At 33.8% G+C, this 27,156-nt stretch overlaps 2 protein-coding genes across 2 annotated transcripts; one reads left to right on the forward strand and one right to left on the reverse strand.

Moving 5' to 3' along the window:
- Positions 1–1,419: 1,419 nt before the first annotated feature.
- Positions 1,420–3,235, reverse strand: LOC148847553 (3-oxo-5-alpha-steroid 4-dehydrogenase family protein). Its single transcript, XM_088951208.1, has 2 exons — positions 2,800–3,235; positions 1,420–2,036 (listed from the first exon to the last, which is right to left on the reverse strand). The coding sequence occupies exons 1-2, from the start codon at positions 3,133–3,135 to the stop codon at positions 1,566–1,568; spliced, it is 807 nt and encodes a 268-aa protein (XP_088807334.1). The 5' UTR covers positions 3,136–3,235; the 3' UTR covers positions 1,420–1,565.
- Positions 3,236–16,308: 13,073 nt separating this feature from the next.
- LOC148847554 (2-Cys peroxiredoxin BAS1, chloroplastic) lies at positions 16,309–25,501 on the forward strand. The gene is made up of 7 exons (XM_088949551.1): positions 16,309–16,766; positions 18,547–18,621; positions 20,737–20,818; positions 20,917–20,996; positions 22,974–23,099; positions 24,889–25,002; positions 25,137–25,501. Exons 1-7 carry the CDS (start codon positions 16,539–16,541, stop codon positions 25,251–25,253), a joined length of 822 nt encoding a protein of 273 aa, XP_088805677.1. The 5' UTR covers positions 16,309–16,538; the 3' UTR covers positions 25,254–25,501.
- The last annotated feature ends 1,655 nt before the right edge of the window (positions 25,502–27,156 follow it).

Here is a 27,156-nt window from a genome sequence, read left to right on the forward strand (position 1 = left end):
CCAGGCTAACCCACATCAGCAGCCTAAAAGTTTTCTGGTTTGGTCCTAGAGCTGGTTTTATGTGGTTAATAGTGATGGTAGTTTCTCAAAGTTTGGTTCAAGCGGTGTTGGGTTTATGATTAAAGATGATTCAGGATCCTTTTTGTTAGCTATGTGTTGGTCCTATAAATATAAATCTGCTGAATATGCAGAATTTTCTTCCATCCAGAATTGTTGTTTAGGCTCAGTTTGGAAGGAGTACACATGCAAATGTGGATAGTGTAAAATCTTATATATTTGTATTATTTTATATGTATTTGCACCATACATATTTGCATTTGTACCCTTTCCAAACTGAGCCTTATGCTTGGCTCAGTTTGGAATGGCTCAGTTTGGAAGGAGTACAAATACAAATTTGTAGAGTGCAAAACCTTATATTTTGTATTATTTTGTATATATTTGAACTGTACATATTTGCCTTTGTACTCCTTCCAAACTGAGCCTTAGCTGCAAAAAACCTGGGTTTGACAGATTTGGTGGTTCTAAGTGACTCTCCCAGTGGTCAAATCTGTATCTTCCAAGTCTTTTGTTTGCTCTCCTGTTGTGTGGCCGTTGCTTTAGAATATTCTTGGTTTAGAGGAGATTAATCTGGTATTTGGTTATGTTAGAAGAGAAGACAATGTCACAGCTCACTGTTTAGCTTCGAAAGGAAGGGGCTGCTTCTGTTTGGTCTCATCCTCCTGCTTGGTTAATCCCATTGTTAGATTCTGGGTGATGGATTTTAGATTGATCCATCTGTTTTAGTTTCTTGTATTGTGCTCTTGTTTGTGTTTTTGCAATATGTATCTTAATATAGCCTTCAATACTCTTTTGGGAATAATTTAAATAGATTTAAGGTTCTTGTTTATTTTTCTGTTTTCTACAGCAGCAAAATATACTGTATTTGGATAATATGCAATGAGAACCCAGTTTGCAATCATTTCATTTTAAGTGGTCTCCAAGCACATACATGGGGCTCTTTCTCCATCTTCCCCTGTTTTTCCAATATCTCAATGGAATCATGTAATATCTTCACAACTAATAGCTAATGATATGTGGATGTAAAACAACAAAATTATGCCCTAAAAAACAAGCTCATTTGCAAATCAGTAATATTAGACTATATTTGTAGTCTAAATGTAAATGCTGTTTTCACCACAAATCTAGGAACAATCCAATTAATATAAACAAAGTTTATTTTTCATGCCTCTGGTTACTTTGTTGGGTAGATATGTTAGTTAAAACACAGTAATCTGGCTGGACCAATTCCCAGAAATTTGCTTGTTAGCTTAAAGCCTCAGGGGGGATCAACTTTGGATGTTTCAGACATCCCCATCCCCATCTTTCCTTCATACCAGAAGATGAATAGAAATATAAGAAACTAAACATGTTCACCAAAAATGATAAAGAAGTCCATGTCAATTTTCTTCTTAGAAATAGGAAGTGGATACTGGATACAAAACACAAAACCATAGATGTTTATACCCTCAAACTTCCAAAGAAACCACTGCTATCTTAAAAGACTTTCTGTCTACTACCTTTTACATCTAGGCAATATAAGGGATCAGACACTTGATCTCCTTGGGAAAATTGTCAAACTTAGAGACATACCATTTTCTAGTAGCATAACTCCTTCCCATCAAGTAGAAAATGGTGCCTATGGTAAAAGAGAATGCATACACTGTTTGAGAGGTGAAGGAAATCCCCATAAATATCAGAATTTCGAAAAAATAATGTGGACAAATTACCAAATTGAACAAACCCCCCTTGGGGATCTTATACCCTCTGTCACCACTCTCCCTTAGTTTTGAAAGGAGGTGATGATGGTAAAAATTACCACAAATTCCCACCAAAAATAGCACAACCCCTGCATATGTCAAATCTAGCTGTGGTTCAGGCATCCCTCTTGTTAAGTGCTGGGCATAGATGATGCTTACGGTGGAAATGGAATAGCTGAAGGTGATGGGGATGGCAGAATCAAGATCAATGCTTCCACTGTATTTGTGAACAAACAGCACCTGCAGAACAGGACAGATTAGTAGTTAATTTGTCCAGTGTGTCACCAGATCAAACACAAGGAAATCAAATACTTGTGTTAATAATGGCACATAGACATAGTGCAGCAGCAGAGCAACTATATTATCTATCTTCACCATGTTCTTTAATCTTAATTATATTCCCTTTTCTTGAGTGATCAAAATTCTTTCTAGCCATCCAAAAGAATGTGAGAAATGGATAAGGGCCATAAGGCTACCAAAGAGAATCAGTTCCCTCAAGCCTTCTCCTCTAAGTCATTCTTGCAAATATAAGAATCAAAATTTTGAGACCTAGAATTTTGGGCAATTGATTAATAATTATCTTATTTAGGTAAATCAAACATAATCTGGAACAAAAGCTTGGGTGTTAGGAATTAGTGTAAAGGAAAAAGAAATAGTGTATAGTGAGGACATTTTTAACTCCAAATTCATGTAAAAAAAGTGAGTCGTCACCAGGGAATGGGTTCATTTCATAGAACCCAACTGACCTTGCTGTTTTAAAACCAAAATCATTTCATTCATTGGTTTCCATATGGACTGTTTTTCTCCCTCTAACTTCAAATTCATAACAAACAATACAAATTTCCTGACTTCTTCAGCCTATTCCATTAAATTATCTTGAGAACAGACGCTAGATTGGTTTCTCTTCTCATACAATCCCACCTTGAAGGAATGGATTTTTAACAAATAACAAGAATTAAAAAAAAAAAAAAAAAGAGAGGATGTGGGAGTAACAGAACAGTACCTCCAAGACTCTCTTAAGGAAATGGACAGTGAGGGCTGAAGTGACCAGCATAAACCTGAGCCCTTCATCTGGGAAAAGGACCAAGGAAGCGGCAGCAACAAGACAAGCCGGAGCATAGAAGAAAAACATGCCGGTTCTGCTAGATAGTTTGATTTCCTTTCCAGTTAACTTCTTCCCAGAACCAACATTCCAGAACTTGGAGTACTGCAAGTGATTGCCCCTTAATTCTGAGAAGCCGGCATTGGCCAACGATATCGAGCTGATCACAGACATGGATGTGATGAAGGCAGATGGGGGAGGTGGAAATACAAATTTTAGCAACCAAGACAACATCATCTCTCTCTCTCTCTCTCTCTCTCTCTCTCTCTCTCTCTATCTATCTATCTATATGTATAACGAACGCTCGCTCGCTTGCTCTACCTCTACCTCTTCCTTCTGAGATTTTTAAGATGCGATCTGTTTTCGGTAAGACAAACGAGGAGGGTAGACGACACTCGACAGTGACGACTTCACAATTGGAAAGGACAGGCTGACAGCGAAAAATTTGGCCGTCGATGTTCGACCTTAAAATCATGACCTTAGATGTAATGCAGTGGCCCCATCAAATCATTTCGCCTAACTTGGCTGAGATGTACCTGTCACCGTTCATTGGAAACATCTCTCATAGGGGTGGACCGAACTATAAAAACCCCTAACATATAATACAGGAGATGTTCTTAATGCACGGCTGAAAAGACGAATCACGAAAGAGTGCAACTGCGGAAATGCAATGCCACGTAACCATCTATGGTTTATGTCTATCCTACTATCTAATTAATATGCCAACCATCAATAGGACGATAGCAACCATAAACCCTCTGTATTTATTGTGTAGAAATAATCAGCCTCCCGTAGTCCCGTTTATATATGGGTATCGTTAAAAGAAATTGCAGCAATGGTTCTATGGTAATATCAATCGGACAAGTAGTACCAAATTCAATCTAAACAATTTTAGGCTATATGTTGGTAAATAAATTTGTATTAATTATTATTATTATTATTATATTTTATTTATTTTACTACCTTTAAATATATGTTTTGTTAAGGCTTACGGTATAAATAATATACAATAATACAAAATAAAAGGTTTTGTATCTTAGGTTATATCTAATTGGGCCACGCTTAACCCTATGTCCCTATTTGTCAAGCAATATTCTTGGGATCTAGATATCGAAATTAATATTTTAATAAAAACATGTTAATTAATATTATTTCTAATATTTATTTTCAAAGACACATTTTCTAAAAGAAAAAACTTATATACCAGATTTGAAGGACCAAACCGGATCAATCAATAGTTGTTCATATTAGTAATTAAAAAAAAATACTTTTTTGCCCATCTTCTTGTTATAGTACTTATCAAATTTCATGATGAACACAAATAGTGGGCACAAAACAGTACACACCATGGATAGAGATTTTCGGGGTAAAAGACTTAAACTTCTCGTGACATTTTTCCTCAATATTCAAACCTCCATCCTCTTTTCAAATTGGACTAAAACCTCCCCAATGGGTGATACATCGAACAATGACCTCCCCTCCGTTAACGATTTGTGGATAGACTCAATATCTATTTTCATGTGACATCATCAATGGGTGGTTTTTTTTGAAAACCCAATTTTACCCCTTTATGAGATCCTTATTTAACTTATTTGGATAATCGATGTTCAACTCTGCAACTTGTGATTCATCAATTGGCAAGTTGAAAAGAGCATGAATATTTGCATATTTTATTAATTGTTCGTTCAAAATTCAAAGATTTTGTCATATTTGTGCACAAAATATATTTTGTATATTATGTGATATAAAATATTAGATATAATATATTATAAATGTCATACTATAATATTTTTGGTATTAGTTAATTGGTTTTAAATAAAATGTATCTTAAATCCCCTGAGATATCTCTCCTAATTCTTGTACTTTTTGTCCATACTTTGAATATTATACTAAAAAACTTCCAAAATATTTTTAATTTCATTTTTATGATTTTTACTATTTTTTGGGATGGAACTTTTATGATTTTCCATTTATAGAAATGGGGATTTTACTGTAAGCATTTTAATGCAAGCAAAAGAATAAATGATTTAAAAAAACTATTGAAGTTGTTAATGTTATTTTCTTTTATTTTTTAAATAAAATAGTAAATGTGCACGTGATTGCATGTGTTAACTTCATTGATAGCTCAATAAAATGCAAATTTCAATATGCTTATTGAAAACCGTTATAAAAAAGTTAATTATGTAATCAAAGCATGGTGTTCTTGTGGATTTAAATTATGCATTTCCATTTTCATTGTTAATAAAACTATTACTTGTTTAAGAAGTCTATCTTTGTTTAATGTGACAAATGTATGATATTAAATGCTTGCATAATTTTTTGACAATTTTTTGTATTAACAAATTTTGGAGTTTTTATTACATAATTATGACATCATTTGTTGACCATTTGACTCGAAAGAAAAAACGATATCATTTTTGGCTAGCCTTAAATTTTATGTTTCATTTTCACAACTTATTTATAAAAATAATTATTGTTTATCACACTTATCTTTGTTTAATGTATGATAAATTTATAATACTTGATATATGTTAACTTTTCTATAAGTTTCTTATTTTTACTTTTTTATTTCTATATATTTTAGTAGTTATTATTTAATTATGATATCATTAGTTTACCCATTTTATCCAAGTAATTGAATCATTGGGGATGCAAAATGGATAGGATCATGATCCAATTTGAATTTGATAGGATTGTAAAATAGGATCCATTAGAAATATGGTTGAATTCTATCTATATATCTATATGTATGTATGTATATATTGTAATTTGAATTTTATATTATTTATGTTGTTTTAAAAAGACATGTATATATTATAAAAATCAGTTGAAACAAATGTCTGTATTTTTTTTTTGTTTTTCTTTGTATATTTGAATTCGAATTGATCTTTGTGAGATCCATCACATCATCAAGTCAGATTGGATCAGATATAGGATTAACATTATTGGGATATACCTCCCTTTTTGAATCCAATCCAATTCGTTTGCATGCATAGAAAGTTGGGTGGGTTAGGCCTAATTTAAGCTCAACCCAAACCCAAACATAAGAATTGAATCCAAGGCTTGAGCCTAAGCCTGATCTGTCCAATCCAAGCCTAACTGCACTTGAATTTGATGCACTTGAGTTGGGCTAGAGTTGGGGGCCAGGCTTATGTTGCTAAATCAGCCCAGACTATAATTTGGCATAAATGTATGTGTATGTGTATATGTATGTATATATGCAAATATGTTTGTATATGTATATAGTTTGGTTGGTCTCAAGCTACCTAAGGGCTAGGTCCAAGCCTAACTTGTCTTAAATTGCAATTTAAGTCAACACAGGCTTGAGTTGGGCTCACCTAAGTAGACCCCTATGGAATGTTAACCACTACTTAGATAGAAATAGTTTTATTTAGAGTTAGTTTAACTTTTTATTCCATTTCCAATAATAATGAAAATAACTTTATTTATCACAATTTTCTGCACAATAAATGCATATTTTTTATTCAAAACTCCTATATTTCTTAGTATTTCTATGCTTTTATCTTTTTAAAATTTCATTTTACCCATTTGACCTAAAAGGTTAAACCATTAACCCACCACTTGAATAGGAAATGATTTTGTCTTTGGATAGTTTTTAAGTTTTGCATTTCAAATAATTCTTCTTATTTATCATACTTGTTTTTTAATGTGATAAATATATAACATCACATATTTATTATTAGAGATGATAAATAATTCTTCTGTATATTTTATAATTTTATATTTATTTTTAGTTTTTTATTATTTTACTAAGACACAATGGGAAGACATGATATTGGAACATCACAAAAAGTGGTAGCCAACCAATTGGATTTTAGCAAAATTCACGAGGGGAGGGGTTCAAGTGTCATGTAATTCCAATATCATATATTTTTCCTTCCTACTTTTAAAAAGTAGGACATATGAGAGGTGAAAGAATTAGTAAACGAAAACTTTGTTTTTTTATTTAAAAAAAAAATAAAATAAATAAACAGGTAAGTTCACTTTTCTTGATTTTCATTAGGTTATGCTTGGTTTGAAGGAAAAAACTAGGAAAAGGAAAGGAAGGGAAATGACACCTTTCCCTACTTTTTCCTTCAAATGAAATACAATCTTAGAACCATCCGATTAAAGATTTAAAGGTTTGGCTAATATCAGACCTTGTCCACTTGTCACAAATTTAATGAGCTTGGAAATAATACCTTATGAAGTTCAATTGCATTGAATTGGAACTACTTTTTAATAGCCCATTTATTTTAATCAATATAGGCAATTTGAAAAAGGATGCCATGCTTCAATAAATTTTCTCAAAGAAACATATGTTATAATGATATGTAACTTATCAGATTTAGATTTGGTTCATTTAATCATTATTTCTTGTCATGTATTTATAATTATTTTTTTTATTTGTAAATTTTCTCCCCTTTGAATGGGATGAAAAATTTGCATTTACAATGGTGTATGTGAAGGTGATGATACATTTATTTTTGATTGAGTGAATTTTAATGGAAGGATGAGGTGGAGTCTATCCACACGCATGACTTTTGAACAATGACTACTACAATATCAAATGCCTTAAACTCTTAATTATGGTGCTTTGTCAAAATACACATTTATCCCAAGAAGTTCATTGATTAAATGGATAATTTAAGTCCAATGAAAATTCAAAAAAAAAATGTTGTTTAAACTCTTAATTTTGGTGCTTTGTCAAAGTACACATTTGTCCCAAAAAATTCAGTTATTAAGGCTCAGTTTGGAAGGAGTACAGATGCAAATTTGTAGAGTGCAAAACATTGTACTTTGTATTATTTTGTATGTATTTTCACTCCTTCCAAACTGAGCCTAAAGGGGTAGTTTATGTCGTGAAAATTCAAGAAAACAATTGTCTTAAACTTTTGATTTTGGTGCTTTGTCAAAGTACACATTTGTCACAAAAATTCGATGATTAAAGGGGTAGTTTATGTCTTGAAAAATCCAGGAAACAAATGTATTAAACTCTTAATTATGGTGCTTTATTAAAGTACAAATTTGTCCCAAGAAATTCGGTGATTGAAGGGGTAATTTGTGTCCTGAAAATTCCAGAAAACAATTGTCACAAACTTTTAATTATGGTGCTTTGTTAAAGTACACATTTGTCCCAAGAAATTCAATGATTAAAGGGGTAATTTATGTCCTAAAAAATCCATAAAACAACTATCTTAAACTCTTAATTATGGTGTTTTGTTAAAGAACACATTTGTCCTAAGAAAAATCAATGATTAAAGGGGTAATTTATGTCCAATGAAAATTACAGAAAACCAGACCCTATTTAGACTTTTATAATTGATATCTATTATTTACACTTCAATGCACTGGCCTATCATGAACACAAAGTGTCTATTTTGGTTGGATGACATGTGGATCAAAGTGGATATCTAATATATATATATATATATATTAGATATCCTAATTCTATTTCATTAAGTTAAACTTTTATAACCATCTCTCTTATACTCCTAATTCTATTTCATTAAGTTAAACTTTAATAATTTACAGAGAGGCCCGTTGTTGGGCAGAAAATTAAAAAACATAACACAAGAAAGAATAAAGCCCAAATTAAGGCCCATTACAACAAAGAACATAAAAAAATAAAAAATGATAAACAGCCTATGGGCCACTCGGCCCATCTTCTCTACACTCCCCCTCAAACTGGGCATAAATGTCAATCACACCAAGTTTTCTAGTATAATGCTAAAGTTTAGCCTTGGGAATGCCCTTGGTAAGGAAATCAGCTAACTGTCATTCAGAAGTGATGTAGGGTAGACACACCTCTCTAGAAGTCACTCTTTCTCGAATGAAGTGTTTATCAACTTCAATATGTTTAGTTATGTCATGTTGCACTAAATTGTGAGCAATGTTGATGGCAGCCTAATTATCACAGTATAACATCATGGCTTATCATGCTCAATACCCAGTTCCTCCATCAATGATCTAATCCATAGTAGTTTAGAAACTCCATGGGCCATGGCTCTGTATTCAACTTCGGCTGAAGATCGGGCAACAACTGATTGTTTCTTGCTTCTCCAATAGACAATATTACTTGCCACCAAGCTAAAGTACCCAGAAGTAGATCTTCTGTCATCAATGTTTCTGGCTCAATCATCATTTGTGTAGGCTTCAAGTTTCACATGGCCATGCTTAGCAAATAGAATTCCCTTTCCAAGGGAATCCTTCAAATAACACAGAATATGCTCTACTACTACCATGTGAATACCCCTAGGAGCATGCATGAACTGACTAATGCAACTGGCATCATATGCAGTGTTTGGCCGAGTCATGCAGAAATAGAGAAATTTTCTAAGTAGTCTCTGGAAGACTCCCTTATCTTTCAACAATATTCTATTTGAAGCTGAGAGTTTATGACTCATATCAATAGGAGTAGCAACTGATCTAGCACCCATCTTCCCTGTTTTAGAGAGCAAATCAAGTACATACTTTCTCTGAGAGATAATGATCCCATCCTTGGATTTAGCAACTTTTATGCCAAGAAAGTATCTCAATTCCCCCAGATCTTTGATCTCAAACTTTGTATGAAGGAAATATTTGAGATCATTAATCCCTGAGACATCATTACCAGTCACAACAATATCATCAACATACACAATCAGGTAAACGGCCAAGGATCCTCTCCTCTTCACAAAGAGGGTATGATCAGACTGTGTCTGTACATAGCCAAATCTAACAAGAGCAGCATTAAACCTTTCAAACCATGCTCTAGGGGACTGTTTAAGTCCATAAAGAGATTTCTTCAACTTGCAGACCTTCCCTTTCATATTTGTTTCATACATCCTTGGAGGAAGAGACATATAGACCTCCTCATGCAACTCTGCATTCAGAAATGCATTCTTTACATTTAGTTGATAAAGTGACCAATCTGAGTGTGTAGTCAGAGATAGCAGAACTCTCACAGAAGTCATTTTTGCAACAAGAGCAAAGCCTTGTACCTTTCAATGATGCCATCAACATGATATTTGATAGTAAAAACCCACTTACAGCCTACTGGACCATTCCCTTTAGGCAAATCAACTACTTCCCAAGTGTCATGCTTGTGCAGGGCATCAATTTTTGTTTTCATAGCCACCAATTGCCCAATATAAAATAAGTGCTTATTTTAAGAAATAAGCACTTAAAAAAATGGGTGCCAAATGCAAAGCAGTGCTTATTTGAATAAGCACTTGTTTTTAAGCACTTATTTTTTAACTTAAGCACTCCCAAACATGGCCCTAATGGTGGGGCTTGATACAAGGCGGGGGGGGGGGGGGGGGGGGGAGGAATCCTTGCAAATAATTGGGTAGGGGGAAGAGACAAATCGAGAGGGGGAGAATCCTTGCAAATAAATTTTTTAAGAAAAGTAATAATAATAATAATAATATTATTATTATTTACTTTTGTTAAAACAATTTTATTTGATAAAGTGAATTTAGATTAATTAATTAATTTATGTTTTTTAAAATCTTTCTTATATTTTTGATTGTTTGCCCTTGAAGCAGGCCAATCCCCATCACTAGTATACTTAAATACACTGGTAAAAGTGTACGCGCGTTGCACGTGGCAATATCAAATGATGATGATCATAATCATCAACAACCAAATGACCATACTGGTTGAACCATTAACCTATTTAATCAGGAAAATGGACTATGATTAAGACATTAATTCATTTTTTTCTTTGTATTTTAGCCATTTCTATATTTACTAATAATAATTCTTATTTTTCAAACATATTTTTGTTTAATATGAAGAATATATAATATTAATGCATGTTCAAATTTTTTATAAAATTTATAAAAAATTATATATTATTATTTATTATTATTTAATTTATGAGATAATAAGAATTACTTATTTACCAAGAGGAAATGTAATTCCAATATATTGTTCAAATATTGTTTTTAATATTATGGTCTAATCAATTATATATATATATATATATATATCATTTATATATAATATATATGGTATTATTTATTTATAAATATGTTATTTATATTGCATTTTTGTAAACTTCTTATATGATGAAAATAGTTGAAAAAAGAGTTATATATATATATATATATATATATTTTTTTTTTTATTTCAACTATTACATTTTTTTCCTTTTAATAATTTATTATTTTTTTAAATTAAATTGGGTCGTCTCAGATTTGGATATCCAACATATTGATCGGATTCAGATTTGAACCAATATTTATGAGATCTGATCAGATCTTCGGATTGAATTGACTTCAAATATACACTAATTCAAATCCAATTCGATCTATTTGTATCCCTACCAAACAACTTGCCTACAATGACCTATCTAATTAAATCATTGAACAATTTGACATGGTTAGTAAGGTCATGTGTTAGAAATTAATGCTCTTTATTTTTTATCATAATTTTTTATCCCATTTTTATCGTTAATGAAAATAATTTTCATTAATCATACTTTTTATATGATGAATATATAATATTATAGAATGTACCCAAAATTATCGACAAGTTTCTACATTTTCTAGAATTTTATGTATTTTATTATTTAATAATAACATCCATGTGACATGGATAGTTTAACTGCTAACCCATCACTTGGATGGAAAAACCATTTTGCTTTTTCGGTTAATTTTAAATCATGTATTCCATTTTCATCATCGATAAAAGTAATTCTTATTTTTCACATTTATTTTTGTTTAGTATGGTGAATATATAACAATAGAATTGAATCAAGATGCTTTATACAAAGCTTATATTTTTCTGTGTTTATATATATGTATGTATGTATGCATGCATGTATGTGTATATGTATATACTTAATATTCATTACTTATTATGACATCGTAGGTTGACTCATTTGACCCGAAATGTTAGATCATTGACCTACCTACCATGTAGATATGGAAATTGTTTCATTTTCAAACTGGTTTTAAATTTTGCATTCCATTCATATCATTGATAAAAATAATTATTATTTATCATACTTATTTTTGTTTATATTATTAGTGTATATATCTATATTATATTATAGATGTGCCCAAAAATGTTTCATATTTTTTTTGTACTTTCTATTTAAAAAAAATATTTTTAATTATACATCATGGGATAACCTATTTGATTTGAAAGGTTGAACCACTATCCCACCCCTAGATAGGAAGATGGTTTAATTTCCCATTGGTTTTAAGTTATATATTTGATGTCCATCATTAATAAAATTATGTCTATTTTATCATAGTTAATTTTTTTAATATGACAAATATATAATAATAGAAACATGTGCATTTTTCTTCAAAATTTATTTATTTTTCTATATTTTTTGTATTTCTTAAATTTTAAATTTATATTATTTATTTATGACATCATGAAATTATCCATTTGACCCAAATGGTTGAATTACTTACCCACGACCTAGATGGAAAATATGATTTCATTTCTAGGTTTATTTTAAAAATATAAAATTTCATTGTATTAGTAATTATTGTGTATGGATTTATTTGTGGAATTTAATGATGATAAATAAATGCATTTTTTATATTTTCTAAATTTGTATTATTTATTTATGACATCATTAAATTATCCATTTGACCCAAATGGTTGAACTACTTACCCACCACCTAAATGAAAAATATGATTTCATTTTTATGTTTATTTTAAAAATATAAAATTTCATTCTATTAATAATTAGGGAAATTGTCTAAAACTCACCATGAATTTTCAACATTTCCCTTAAACTCACCACAACTTTTCAAAATGTATAAAACTCACCATGTCAGTTAGTTTTTAATTTCCAAAACTCATCTTCCATTAGTGCACCATTAATGCTTCTTAACAGAGGTGTCCATGTTAGCATAAATAGAATTTTTCATGACCAAATTACCCTTGAATGGTGACGAGTTAGAGGAAAAATGGTCTTTTCAGTTTTCAATTATTTATTATTTTTTTTTGCATTTTTAGTGTTTTGTCATAATTTTCAATTTTTTTTATAACTTCTATTTTTTTACATGTTTTATTTTCTACAATCTATAAATTTTTCTGTATTTATTGTTATTTAGTTGTAATTTCTGTGTTTTTTCTACAATTTTTATTTTCTGATTTTGTTTTTCAATTTCTATAGTTTCTATAATTTGAAAATAATTTTTTATTTTTTTTTGAAAATTCTATATATTTTTATATTTTTTGTAATTTTTATGTTTTGATGTATTTTATATTTGAAAATATTTTTTGAACTTTTTCATTTTTTTCATGTGTAAATATTAAAATTGTAATATATTAACACTCGTTAATTTATGTTGTATATATTTTATATTTTTCTATGAAGGTTGAAATGGTAATATATTACCCGTTAGTCTGTTTAACATCAAGTTAGTGGCATGGTGAGTTTTAGACATTTTGAAAAGTTGTGAGTTTAAGAGAAATGTTGAAAACTTATAGTGAGTTTTAGACAATTTCCCTAATAATTATTGTGTATGGATTTACTAGTGGAATTTAATGATGATAAACAAAAAATATAAATGTTAGATTCAATGAGAGAGAATGTGATTTACTTAATGACTTAAATGTGAGATTTAATGATACGTAATTTGATTGTACTGAATGGTATTCTTTTAATTACATTCTATGCTCTTTTAATGGAGATGGACTAAATTCAGGAGGAGGGGTATTTTAGTAAAAAAAATCAGAAGCCAATACCTCATCATTCATACTTTTATAAATAGTATAGATAATTATATATACTTATGGATGCATAATTGCATGTATTCATACATGTTACATGCATACATACATCTATATGATACATGTAAAGCAGTCTATGTCCAACATGCCTCTCCTTTCTCCAAGACCTCCTTTTCTAAGTTCTCCTAAATTCTTTCTCCTTTCCCCTTCCCACCTCTCCCATTGTGCCAAGTCAGCATCTTTCTCCACTCTTCTCCCTTATGAATTCATTTATTTTTTAGATTTTGGGATTTTATTTTTCAAAAGGTGATAGGATACATTGATAGCTATAGAGCCATATAAGCTGCTTTTTAGGTGGAGCACTGTATCTTAGATATTTCGTTTATTAATTGCATTTTTATTTTAGATTAGAAAACTAATACAAAATTTTAAGGGGAAATAAACCATAAAATTCCCATTTTTTCTCCATGCAGCCCTACCTCAGATTAGCTATGTATTGATCAGAGCAAAAAAAAAAAAAAATTTTTAGTGCCACTGGGAATAATCTTTGGCTATCTAAGCCACATGGTGAGCTACGGTATTAAAGTTTCTATGTACATGACAAAACGCCACAGAAAGACAAGAGGCTAGCTTTTGTTTGGTCGTTGACAAAAGTCCACAGCACGACCAATGGAGAGATGCTTTGTTCTGTAGAGCCCTTATCACTTACTGGGAATCTGAGCACTTAAGGAGGCTGACTTTCATCATCTGGGTAGCCTGTTGAACTCCTTACAATATAGCATATAACTCAGCTTATTCAATTGAATTAAGTTTAACTTTACCACCTATGACTCGTAAACAAGATAAGCTGTGTGATAATCATATTGCTCCAAAAGAGAATTCAGGGTCCGTTTGTTTTACAGGAATAGGGGTCTGGAATTGGAATCAGAATGATTTATTTTAATTCCAATTGTTTGGTTGGACGGAATTGGAATCTCATTCCCATTCTTACTGGAATGGTATTCTTCCATTTGAGGGAATGGCCATTCCTTGTCCCTCCCTTGAGAATGAAATCCCATTTCTGCTAATTTTAATTTCCATTCCAATTCCTGTCTAAACTAAACAGACAATAGGAATGGACCATTCTGATTCTGATTTTAGAAGATTTCGATTCTGATTCCAATTACGAACCAAATAGACCCTCAGTGATCAATGGATCCAACATTGACAAATATAATGAAGTTAATATTAGCCTGGACTGTGAGGGATAATATGCTCTCAAAGGCAATTGGGTTTGGAGTTACATCATGTGGGAACATAGTCTGAGCGAATAAATTGTTAATACGTGCAATCAACCAATGGATGGGAAGTTGTTTGCCTTTGAAATACTTTTTATTCCGGGTAAATCAGATATGATACAAGGCTATGGCATACCAAGTTAAAACTTGGGTTATTGTCATTTTATCAGGGGGAGTTTTTATTAGCTCACAGATGCAATCTAGCCAAGCAGATTGAAAAATAACATTTATATTTATGTTCCAGTGAGCTGCAAAAAGCACAACCTGGGTGTGAGGACAATCTAAGAACAGATGCTTAATAGTTCCCTCCTCATTGTTATTACAGACTACACAATGACACAACTTCAGTCTTGAAAAGGGTCCAACACATGATTCCTGATTGGGATGAAATTTTGAATTCCCCCATATGAACATTTGGTAGTGAGGAGCTATCGGGAGATTCCAGATCCATTTAAGACAGTTTAAAATTATCATTTGGTGTTCTTGGGAAGGAAGGAGGAGTGAGTGGGCCTGTTTTGTGGCAAAATTCCTGAAGGATGAGGTGTCCACACCCAAGACTTTGCGTTTTCTTATTATGGCAAAATGAAAGTATTTACAATGTCCTTGAGTTGATGATGGCCTCTGTGTTGGGCAAGAATTGGGGAGTCCACAAAAAATCGAAAAGTTGAATTAAATCGAGAAAACCGAATTGATTGGTTTGGTTTCGATTTGATATTTTTGAAAAATCGAAGGATCGATTTGTTTTTTAGTTAATCTAGAAAAGAACCGGTGGTTAATCGAACTGATCGATGTATATATATATATATCTTATATATTTTTAATATATGTCACATATTTTCTATATATTATATAAATATACATATATTATATTTATAATAATCTATTTATAAATATATTATATATCATTTATTATTTATAACATAATATTATACATATGTTTATATAATAGATATTATAAATATAAAAAACTGAAAAACCAAAACCAATGACCGATTAACCAATAATACCGATTCAGTTTGAAACAATTGTCCAGGGTTCGATTAACCGAACCATGAGCACCCTTAGGCAAGAAGAGTCATGTTCCAGCAACCCTGAAAAATCACATCCAAGGATGACAGATTTCGAATACTTGATGGAACAATTGCTATAGCATTTGAGACATAGTCCTTTGAATCCAAGGAACTTGATCAAATTTTTTTGGCCAGAATAATGAGACAAATCTAACAAATTTGAGGTAGTAGATTTCCAGAAAAACGAGTTAGATGAGCTGATAGACTAAGGGAAGAAATTATCATTCTTTCAGATAATTTGTATTGTTCATTTAAGAAATCACCAGTCAAGTTTGTGGAATGTGCATGTAGGCGCTCTGTGAGGTTGGTGTGAAGAGTGCCCCCGTAAGCAGTAAGCTGTAACTATAAACACCCAGCGGATTGCGGAATGCAGGAATGGTAGGGCCCTTAGATTCCTCTAGAACATTTCAAATATTTTGATGACGATAATACCCTCGGAACCTCACCTGAATTTCGGCTGTCCAAAATCTGTGGAGCCGGTTCTCTGATATTTAAACGGGTCCGATGTCCGAACTCTCTACTTATCCACTCGTCTATCTTTTCTCCATCAAAGGGACTGTGAGAAAGTGTGTTAGCTGAGACTAGAGGGAGAGTTGCGATAGACGCCATGGCCTGCTCAGCTCCTGCTATTCTCTCATCCAAACCTAGCGCCTTCTCCTGCAAATCTGAGATGCCCCTGGCATCTATTTCTCCATCGAAGCCGTTCGCCCAGAGGCAGAGCCTAACAATTCCTAAGAGCTTCAACGGTCTCAGGAAACCCTTCCAGTCTCGCGCATCTCGACCAATCTCTACTCGAAGTTCTTCTTCAAGGAGGAGTTTCGTTGTCAATGCTTCTGTAAGACAATCTTGCGGTTTCTAGTTTTGGTTAATTTTTATTTTATTGCAAGTCTACTGTGTTCTGGGAAATCTGGCTTGGTTGAAGGCTATTTTGGAACTCAGATGAGGATGAATTAATTATTACTATTCTATGTCATAAACTCATAATGTGCGTTCTATTGGGATTTACGCTTTTAATTTTGCCTTTGCGGTGATGAACTAGATTGTAAGGAACTTAAGTGAAGATGGACTACCTATTATCGTTCCATGTTAAAATGCGTATCCTCTTATATTTTCGTTTTCAATGTTCTTTATTCATGCTGAATTGATGTTTTTCAAACTCCAGTGAATATGTTGTCACTATCACAGTTCCGTCTGTGCTTGGAATTACATGTTTGGATGATTTCTTCTTATATCAAATATGATTTTCTACTTTCATGATTTTCTTGGGTAGTACTTAATGGTTAATGCCATAAATAAGGAGAAGAAGAGCCATATTTTGAAAAGGTCCTGATCTTCCCTTAAACGAACATTGAATATGATCAACTTTCATTTTTCTGTCATCAAGTTTGGCACTACTTTCTAGTTGAAATTTTGTGATTAAGATTTACTCGTTTGGATGATTCCTTTAATCCTTTCTATATCAAGTAGATTTTTCTACTTTCTTGATTTCCTTGGGTATTAATTGGTGCCATACATCAGGAGGAAAACCATCTTTTGAAGAAATGATGACCTTCCAGTGAACAAAAATTGCATTTGGTTGTTCAATCAAAGTTCAAGAAAATGTTTGAAGACTTTGTGTAACTCGCATCTTTGAGTTCTTATGTTATTCTTTCTATGTCTTGTTATTAATGCCTTAAATGGACTGTGCTTTTGTTATTATTAGTATTGCTATTATTGTTTGAATGGTGAGCGGTGACAATTAAAGTTTGTATCGAAGTTACAAAGTAAGAGATATTAAAAAGAGATGATACATTAGAAACCAAACAAAAACACGGGACTGTCTGAAGCTGTACAAATGTTACAGCCATAGAAAGCACTTCATAGCAATGTTGACTAACCATACATTCCATCCTGATTAACCCTCTACCAAGCTAACTTATCAGGAATTCCATTCCAATCCTCGGAGAATGGAGATATGTCTTAAGACATGATTGCAATATCTAAAGACGAATTGTATTTCCATAAGCATGAAAGATGGTTTCCATGGGCCTTCCCTAAACCCTTTGGCTGTGTGATGGTTTTTGTGGGCTCACCTTTATCAGGATCAATGTTGGATGTTTTCTGACGGGACTTTAGTATTTAGTACTCATAAGTTGTTCCTTGCAACAAGTATTTAGTCAACTCAAACAATGTATTTTTAGCAGATATGCCATTTGAGCAACTTCCACTGTTTGCCTTATGCTTTTCATATCTTGGAGTCCAAAATTGTTGAGCGAAAGATGTTGACACGTTTCTTCTTTATTTTTTGATAAAAGAATGTTTAGTCCTTGGTATATGTTTCCCAATCTCCTCGGAGTAAAAGGGTTCATAAAGGGGATCTTTTTGAGAGCCAAAATTCTGCACTAAGTTCTATATATATGCCCAGAAAGAACAAATAAGTGAAAAAGCATCTTCATATCTGTAGATGCGTGTTCATTATGACAGGCATTTAATGAATGCTTTAGGTATTTATTATTTACATCTATGTCTGTAATTTTCCTTTATGTTTTACAAGTTCAATTTTTTCGCCTCATTTATTTCTGTCCTTGATATGCTTTAGTTAATATATGCTTTGCCTCCACTGTTTTTTTGCACAGAGTGAACTTCCATTGGTTGGAAATGCAGCACCTGATTTTGAAGCAGAAGCAGTCTTTGACCAGGAATTCATCAAGGTATGTTCTAGGAGCAAATGATTGGAGTTGACCAAGGCTCTTCTTGGTACAATAACCTGCAATGATCATCTTCCTAGTTAGGGATGGAAGTTTCTACCCTGCCTGGTGGGTACTCACCCCTACCTGTCCCATCGTGGCGTGTTTTTTTACTTGAAAAAGGGATTTTGGTGTGGGGACAGGTTTTAGGATTTTATAACCTGTACGGGTATGGGTAGGGTATGGTATTAGGATAAACCTGACCCTCCCTGACCTGCATATTGTTGGAAGGCATATGAACTTATGCGCTAGGTGTTATGTTTAATAATATTTTGAATTTTATGTGAAGAATGATTATTAATTTGAGTTTTCTACATGTTTTAATCAAATGATCGGAAAATTTAATTTTTTTAATGTTATTTTATTTGTTTATTGCTTATATATAATAGGAAATAATGGGAATTAGATGCTGGTTCTAGACCTAACCTGCCAATCTGATTCACCCCACCCTCAAATGCGGGGAGGATACGGTCATGGGGGAGGGGGGTTGCATTTTCACATGCAGGAAGGGTTTGGATTATGAAAATCCAACCTGTTACAGGTTTCTATTCGTACTCTTGCCAAACTGAGCCATTTGGAATTTTTTGCAACTCGAGCTTTCTTCAACACTTTTGTCTCACTTGTGAAGCCATCTGAAATCACATTCCTCTTTTCCGACCCAGATCGACTCCCAACCTAGTGACCTATCAACCACCACTAAAGTTCTTGAAAAGTCCTCCCAGTCTCTTAGTGCACCACTCTCTTCAACTTTACCAACATCCTCGTGGTCACAAACAACTTCTGGACTACCCTCTTCAGCCCTTTCAACTACCCCCTATCTCCGTCTCCTTTTTTTAACACTCTCCCTTCCCTTGAACCTTCTTTCTCTTTTCCTGCCATCTCTGCCTCCTCTTTCTCCTTCCACTCTTCAATCCTTGCAACATTCTGATGAGCTGAAACCCTCCCTTGCAACACTCCATCTTGAAACTCGATCCAAAGGCTGTGTTTGGTTTAAAGGAAAAAGTAGGGAAAGTTAGGGAAACCTTTACAAACCTTGTATAGGTTTCCCCATCTTTCCTTTCCTTTCCCTAACTTTTCCTTCAAACCATACATTGCCAAAAAGAACCCTCAAAACAGATCCTACCTGCTGACTGTGCATCTCCCTAGTCGCCTAAAATCCTTCCTATCCCTAACTATGTGCATTTGAGTGACTTGACAAGGGTTTTATTCTTTTTTCTATCAATCATGTAGGCTTTTATTCTTGGGTTGTTTTAATTTAAAATTCAGTTTTGACTTCTCAACTCAACTCATCCTTAATCCCAACCATTTGGGATCAGTTACAGGATTTCTGCCCCACAACACAACTATGCTCTGTCAACAGCCATGCTTTCTGTCAAATTGTATTTTGCAAGTCCTTAAATGATTTCCACCAGTCCTTTCCATTGTTCTCCCTCTACTTGTAGCGAGCTACTTCTCACAGGTGCAGTCATTGGTTCTGTTCATATGATCAAATCATCTATTGATTTTCCCTCATCCTGTCAGTAATTGGAGTTACTCTTAAGGCCTTTTTAATGGCTTGTTTATGATTCTGTCCTTTTTAGCCTTGCCCACTAATCCATCTCAGCATCCTCAGTTCATTATTGCCATTTTTTGAACACGTTATTTATTTGAATGCCTAACACTTTTTTTTAAAATTTATGCTGGTTTTAATGCGTCCTATAGAACTTTCCTTTTAGTCTCACTATGGGTCATACAGCATAGTGAATGCACCTCTCCACCTCAACCACCTTTCTCTAATTCTATAGGTAACATCCTCTTTAGTTTTTCTCACATTATAGATAATTATGGATCCAAGGTGCCAGAAGTGGTATTTGACAGTGTGACAGCTATGCAGGTAAAACTATTCTGGATCATTTAATAATACACATGCTAATTATGTGGTACACATACATGATTGTTGATTTGATTATCATTGAAATTAACTTATAATCCAGAAAAATTGAAACGTGGTTGGCACAAGAAAGTTTAAACTGTCATTGAATACTTAAGTACTATTATTAATTCTTGATTGTATTCCTAACTAGGGGCTTCCAATTACAGGTGAAGCTGTCTGATTACATTGGGAAGAAATATGTGATTCTATTTTTCTATCCTTTGGATTTTACATTTGTATGTCCAACTGGTGAGTTCCACAAACACAAAAGGCTAATTGAATGTGTGATATGCTTTCTCACTTACCTTTTTCTTTTTACCCCTTTCCCTTTTCTTCATTGCTTGCAGAGATTACTGCTTTCAGTGATAGATATGCCGATTTTGAGAAGTTAAACACAGAAATACTGGGTGTTTCCATTGACAGTGTAGTAAGTGATCCTCCACACCTTCACCCTCCAAAACAGGAATTACTAAAATACTTTGATGTCATCATCCTGTAAAGTCGTTCTGGTTATTTTCTTGATGCATTGTATAATATTTTGCTACATTGCAAGATTTTTTATAACGGAGATCAACCATTTGATCATGCATGCTGTACTTGTTTACTTGCAAGATCCAAAGTCATCCATTAATGATTTCTCTCTGTGAATCCCTCAGTAGTAGATTGATAATCTTTTAATCATCATCCATGCCTTATCCCAGCTATATGGGACTGGCTACATGAATCCTGTTTCACCAATCTATTCTATCGATAATCTTTTAATAGTTTTTTGAATTGATAATTTTATACATATCTGCATTTTCTATTTCCATGTTTATAGAATGGGAATTTTGCAGTGGGAAAGGACAGAAGGGCCGTTACCCAATGGTGGTCTCAGCTATCTGGGGTCTTTGGAATGGTACACTGGATATGGACCTAAGGTGGCTGATCTTCGATTCAAAACTGCATTTTCATGCTTGTTATCCCAAGATTTTTCCAGACCACCATGAAATTGCCCCTTATGTGAAAATTATAGCTGTAGATTGATGATAAGGTGTTAGCAATTTCCCCTTATGGACTAGCCAACACTTTGGCAAAGCAAGGGGCTTTAGGAGAATTTGTTCTGGGCTGCTTTCTAAATTCTAACTATTTGCTAAAGTGTGGGGTCGGCCCCTGTTTTTGGGTGGTTGACAGCTGTAATTTTTATAACTTCTCCTTTAATGCAGCTAAATGTTTCCAATAAAAGGGTGTTATTTAGCAACACAGTATCTTTTTGGGTTGTATTATATACTTTTCCAAAATCCAAATACCATGTCTTTATCAATGGTTTTATGTTTACTTAAAAAGATTTTATATTCCTTGTAGCTCTATCTGTTCTTATTTGATAGAGTGGTCGTTTTATTACCTCCTGCAAAAAATACTGGAGGTTAGTTTAGGTTTGTATCCAGTCTTCCCCTCCCATGACCATGGATTACTAGGACCAGCATTGGGTAATGGCCTATGCTTTGGCTGATACACTTACAAGACAAGGGTTCATTAGGGAACAAATGTTTTGGGGGGTAACAAATAGGGGTTATATGTAAATGATAAACATGAAATGAAGGTAGAGGTTAGGTGGTGAAGACCAGCCTAACAAAAAGGGCATCTCGTTAGTACATTTTACATGATATTCTTTTTTCAATGCCAATAAAGTCCCATCATTAACAGGGATAGCTTAATGCAAGGATCAGTGGACTTGGATTTCTTAGTATAATTCTTTGTTCTATTTCTATATAACTGGAATTCTCCTACTTGTACCTCTCTAGTTATCTTCCACCCTTCATTCTTTTGGACGATTGGTTTGTTTTGAGTGAAACCGTTTACTGTTGCAAATAAAAGAAAACAAAAAGAAAGAGTGCACTGTATAATCTTGTGAAGTGTGCAATTGAATACTGTTCTTATTTTCTTTAGGGATAAGTGGACTGCAATCCACCTCAGAAATCTGAATTGCAGCCCCCTCCTAATCTACTAGTAGCCCCCCTATAAACCACATCCTGCCCGTGAATTTGGCATCAATCCATGGGCAGGATTCAGTCCACCCCTAGAAATCCTAGCTCCACCCTAGGGGTGGACTGAGCTATATAAACTCCCTTTCTTTATTCTTGAACTTACTGTACTATTACATATACTATTTGCGAAATAATGTATATATAAAAAGAAAAAGAAAAAGAAACCTGCTGTTGTATCAAGGTGTTGGGCTGGATTTGCATTTTGCAGTCATTTGGTTGAGAATTCTCAAGGGCTGCATGAAGCCTTTTCTGACTCAAATAAATTTGAAAAATGTCTAAATATTATTTTCTTTGGAGGATTAGATTGTTCTTTCAGCTGGAATGTTGATTTTTTCTATTTCTTGTGTTTTGATGGTGATATCTCATTCTTCTTGTAGTTTTCACATCTTGCATGGGTCCAAACAGATAGGAAGTCAGGTGGACTTGGTGATCTGAAGTATCCGTTGATTTCTGATGTGACTAAATCAATTTCAAAATCTTATGGTGTACTGATTCCAGACCAGGTATGTTGTTACTCTATCCTGGCACAGGATATTTAATTAGTTTCTTCCTGATCCAGTATCTTAGTTCATAAGAGAAGAGTTAAAAGATTTTTTGTCAACAAAATATCCAGTATTAACTATTTTCTGTCTAGGAATGTGGTCACATGACCCTACGGTAACAATAATTCACTTGGTAGATATATCTATTGTATAATTTGAATAATTTCACTTCATGGCTGTTGAACTGCTGATGGTCTGGTTGCCCAGCTCAATGATCCGTTTTCTTCTACTTATATTTAAATTGATCATTTTCTTTCTTATGTTTTACAAATGATAGAAATGGATCACACTTTACTCTTTATTTCAGAGTGAACTTCATGAGTTACTTATTCCTCTTGTTTTCTTCTCTTTGGATCCATGTTATAAGTTGCTTCTGATACATGCTAAATAAATTTGCATGGCCAGTCACTGGCAACAGCTCTGTTATGAAGTATATGCAGAAGTAATCTGGCTGTGTAGGGGTTGGAATCTCAACATTTGATTGATTGACTAGCGATGGGTTTTGACTGCTTTTCTAGCATCCTGTTGATCTGTCATTGTTTTACTACAGTGTGTCATTGTTTTGTTGAGATGGTTTCCTCGAGAAAACAGACTCCACTTAATTAATTTGTTTTCAGTAATTCACAACCCAAGAGCAGTGGGAACCAAGGTTCAAAGTATCGATGCAGGATGATATGCCGTTATGCCGGTAGGGCGTATCGGCCTAGGTTTTATTTATTTATTTTTTTAAACTGGTTCAGAGGGGTCGGTTTGAGGCCTGGCTACCCTCTGAATCATGGTCTGGCCCGATACAACCTCTGGAGGGGCGTATTGGAAAGCCATCGGCATGATATGTATCGGCCAATACGGGCCAATACGTATCGATACTTTGAACCTTGGTTGGAACCTTTTCTTAGTTGTCTATCTTCATTTTCCCCACATATTATGTCAGCAATAGGTTACCTAAAAGATGTTCCCCACTGGGATGATAACTTGTTTCCAGGTTCTGGGAACTTCTTTCCAGCTTCCAATATCAGTATCCTGGCAATATACAGTTTCCAAAGCTTTGTGGAGCAAATGTGTTGCTGGTGGAAACTGCCATGTAGAAAACAGGAAATGACTACACCAACATACCCTAGGTTGTCAACTTACATTTGAGTGAAGCAATAATCAGTTCTTTCAAGATTTAATTTATTTTCTATATGACAAATTCCAACCAAGAGGAAGTGTCAGATCATTCTGTTTTTCATCATATGATATTTTGTTTGTGGTTTTAGTGTCTAACAAGTTATGGGGTACATGTCTTGTCAATTGAATGACATTCCTCAAAGCTTGTTTCTTTTTTTTTTTTAAGTTATATATTACTACATGAAAACATATTTAATTTTACTAGTGCTAGTGTCGTTGTAGTGTACCCCCTGAATCACAGCAAGCGACACCCTCTGGCAGTTCTAATAACATGGTAGTTTACCAAATCCTTGAATCACAAGAGGATGATATAAATGTTAAAACAAAATCCCTTGTTTACGAGTTACGACTGGCCTTACATTTCAGGCCCCTTTTTATCTTCCAGTCCAATATTTGGAATTTACTCCGAACCCAAAGCAACCCCAATACTTGATCTTAAAAAGAGGGGGCCCATAACGTGAACATCGCATCGAGAGGATTCTCTCAATATCATACTTGAAGCTGATTTATCTCCAGTCAATATGGGTTCTTTCTTGCCATTTAAGAAGTCTGTTTTCATCTAAGCCAAAAATTTTCGATACAGGGAATTGCGCTTAGGGGATTATTCATCATTGACAAGGAAGGAATTATTCAACACTCAACCATTAATAATCTAGCCATTGGCCGAAGTGTTGATGAGACAATGAGAACACTCCAGGTATTAATATTTAATGTACTAAATAGAGAGAGAGAGAGAGAGAGAGAGAGAGAGAGAGGAATTTTCAATTTCTTGATGTATATGATTTATTTACAGTAATCAGTACTGTTGTTTTTTGTCATCTACTTTCACAGGCACTGCAATATGTCCAAGAGAACCCAGATGAGGTATGTCCAGCTGGGTGGAAGCCTGGTGAGAAATCCATGAAACCAGATCCCAAGCTCAGCAAAGAGTACTTCGCGGCAATATGAGGAAAATAAATCAGGACGCTTCTTCATATGATCTACATTGTCATTTGGGGAGCTCCAACGGAGTTTTGTTTTCTTGTACTGGCTCCTAGATTTGTGCGTGTTTAGAGTAGCAATACATGAAAATAATTCCATGGGACATTTTTATCCCTTCGTTTAGAGTTCTCCTTTTGTGTGGCTTATGTTATGTTGGTGTTCACCTACTTCATGCAACAAGAAAAAGCCAGAGAAAATATCTAATTATTACGAAACTACTCACAGCCAGGGAAATTTTTGGCCGTTTTATTTAAAGATGAAGAAATATATTAGCTGGGAGAAATATATACATAATGTCTTACATCTGGGATCCCTGAAGGGTAAGTATCAAACAAAAAACTGACCTGTATATGGTTTTAGCTTGATGAACTACTCTGTGAGCAGGAACATGAAAAGAGCGATTAATAAAACAAAAGTGCACAGAGAGAAAGGAGGATAATTTCTGTTTGGTCATCATCAAAAGTGCTAGGCACGACCAATGTATAGACGCTTGATTCTTTAGAGCATTGATCACTTGCTGGGAATCTGGCTATATCGTTTTTTGTAGTCTTGAAGCTTGTTGGATTCCCTGAAAGATGGCATATGATTCTTCTTCTTTAATTGATTTATGCAAAGACCTCTTCCTGCAATACAAAGACAATCCAAAGATGGAAGATATGCAAGTAGGTTCCATAGGAGAAGGTTATTTGGTTAATAGTGCTTGCATCTAGTCTGATTTACAGTAATGAACTTTGGAGGAAGCATCTGTGGATATAGTTGTGTGAAAATTGAGGCGCTGAAAAACACTATTGATTTTGGTTATAATCGAATGAGGGTTTATAGATTTGTCTTTGAAACACTTTCATTTCAAGTCACTTAAATGTAGTATAATGCAAGGTTCAAAATATCGATACATCCAATACGCCGGTATGGGCGTATTGGGTGAATTGATGCTGTATTTTTTTTTTCTGAAATCGGTTCAGGGGGCCAATTTAGGTCTCCTCCACCCCCTGAACCGGTTAGACCCTCGATACACCCATTATAGGGGTGTATCGTAGGGGTCCCAGAATGATATGTATCGGCCGATACGGGCTGATATGTTTCGATACTTTGAACCTTGGTATAATGCAATGTCATACCAGCTTAAGGTTACTGGGACATTCAAAACAGAGATGGTTAACAGATTCTATATTATTTTGACACAAAACATAATTATGATGTTGCAAACTATCTAAAATCTTCTCCTTTACAGGAAGATAATCACGAATTAGTCTTCATGAAACAGTCGATATCGAGGAGGGATGGGAAAGGTCCAAGTCCATTTCAGGCACACCTTAAGGTCATCTGTAGGTCTCTGTAGATGGGGAAGATGGAGATGTTTATAAGCTTCTTTAGTTGAAAACTTACATGAGGAGTGAAGAGTCCATGCCCAAGAGATTGAATTATCAGACGGTAAAATGAAAGTATTGAGAATACCTTGTATTTTAGACTGATCAAAATGAAGATTTAGATTGCTCATATCCTACGCACCGTTTGAAATTAGGTTGGAGAAAGGTCAGATTTTTTAGGTTGGGAGCTGTAGGTTGATTAATCATTTGGAAACCATATTGAATTGCTCAATTTTCTATTGGGAGGTGGCTGAAATAAAAGAACCTACTTGTTGAGAAAGATCTCGAAGTTGAGGGGTTGTTGATTTCTATGAAAATGAACTTGAATGAGGAATGGCATAGGGGAAGACTTTATTATTTTAAAGATACTTTAATTTCCAGATTTGAGCCTAAACTGTTCATTAAGATACCACTAAGCTACTTTTAGAAGCAAGACTTTGTTTACAAGCTTAATACTTTAAAAGCTTAAACCTCCTAAGTTTCTAGGTTGATTTAGCTTGTTC

This window comes from Nelumbo lutea, chromosome 6 (genome assembly GCF_056320005.1).
Source record: "Nelumbo lutea isolate HS-2025 chromosome 6, American lotus-T2T, whole genome shotgun sequence".
NCBI classification, from domain to species: Eukaryota; Viridiplantae; Streptophyta; class Magnoliopsida; order Proteales; family Nelumbonaceae; genus Nelumbo; species Nelumbo lutea.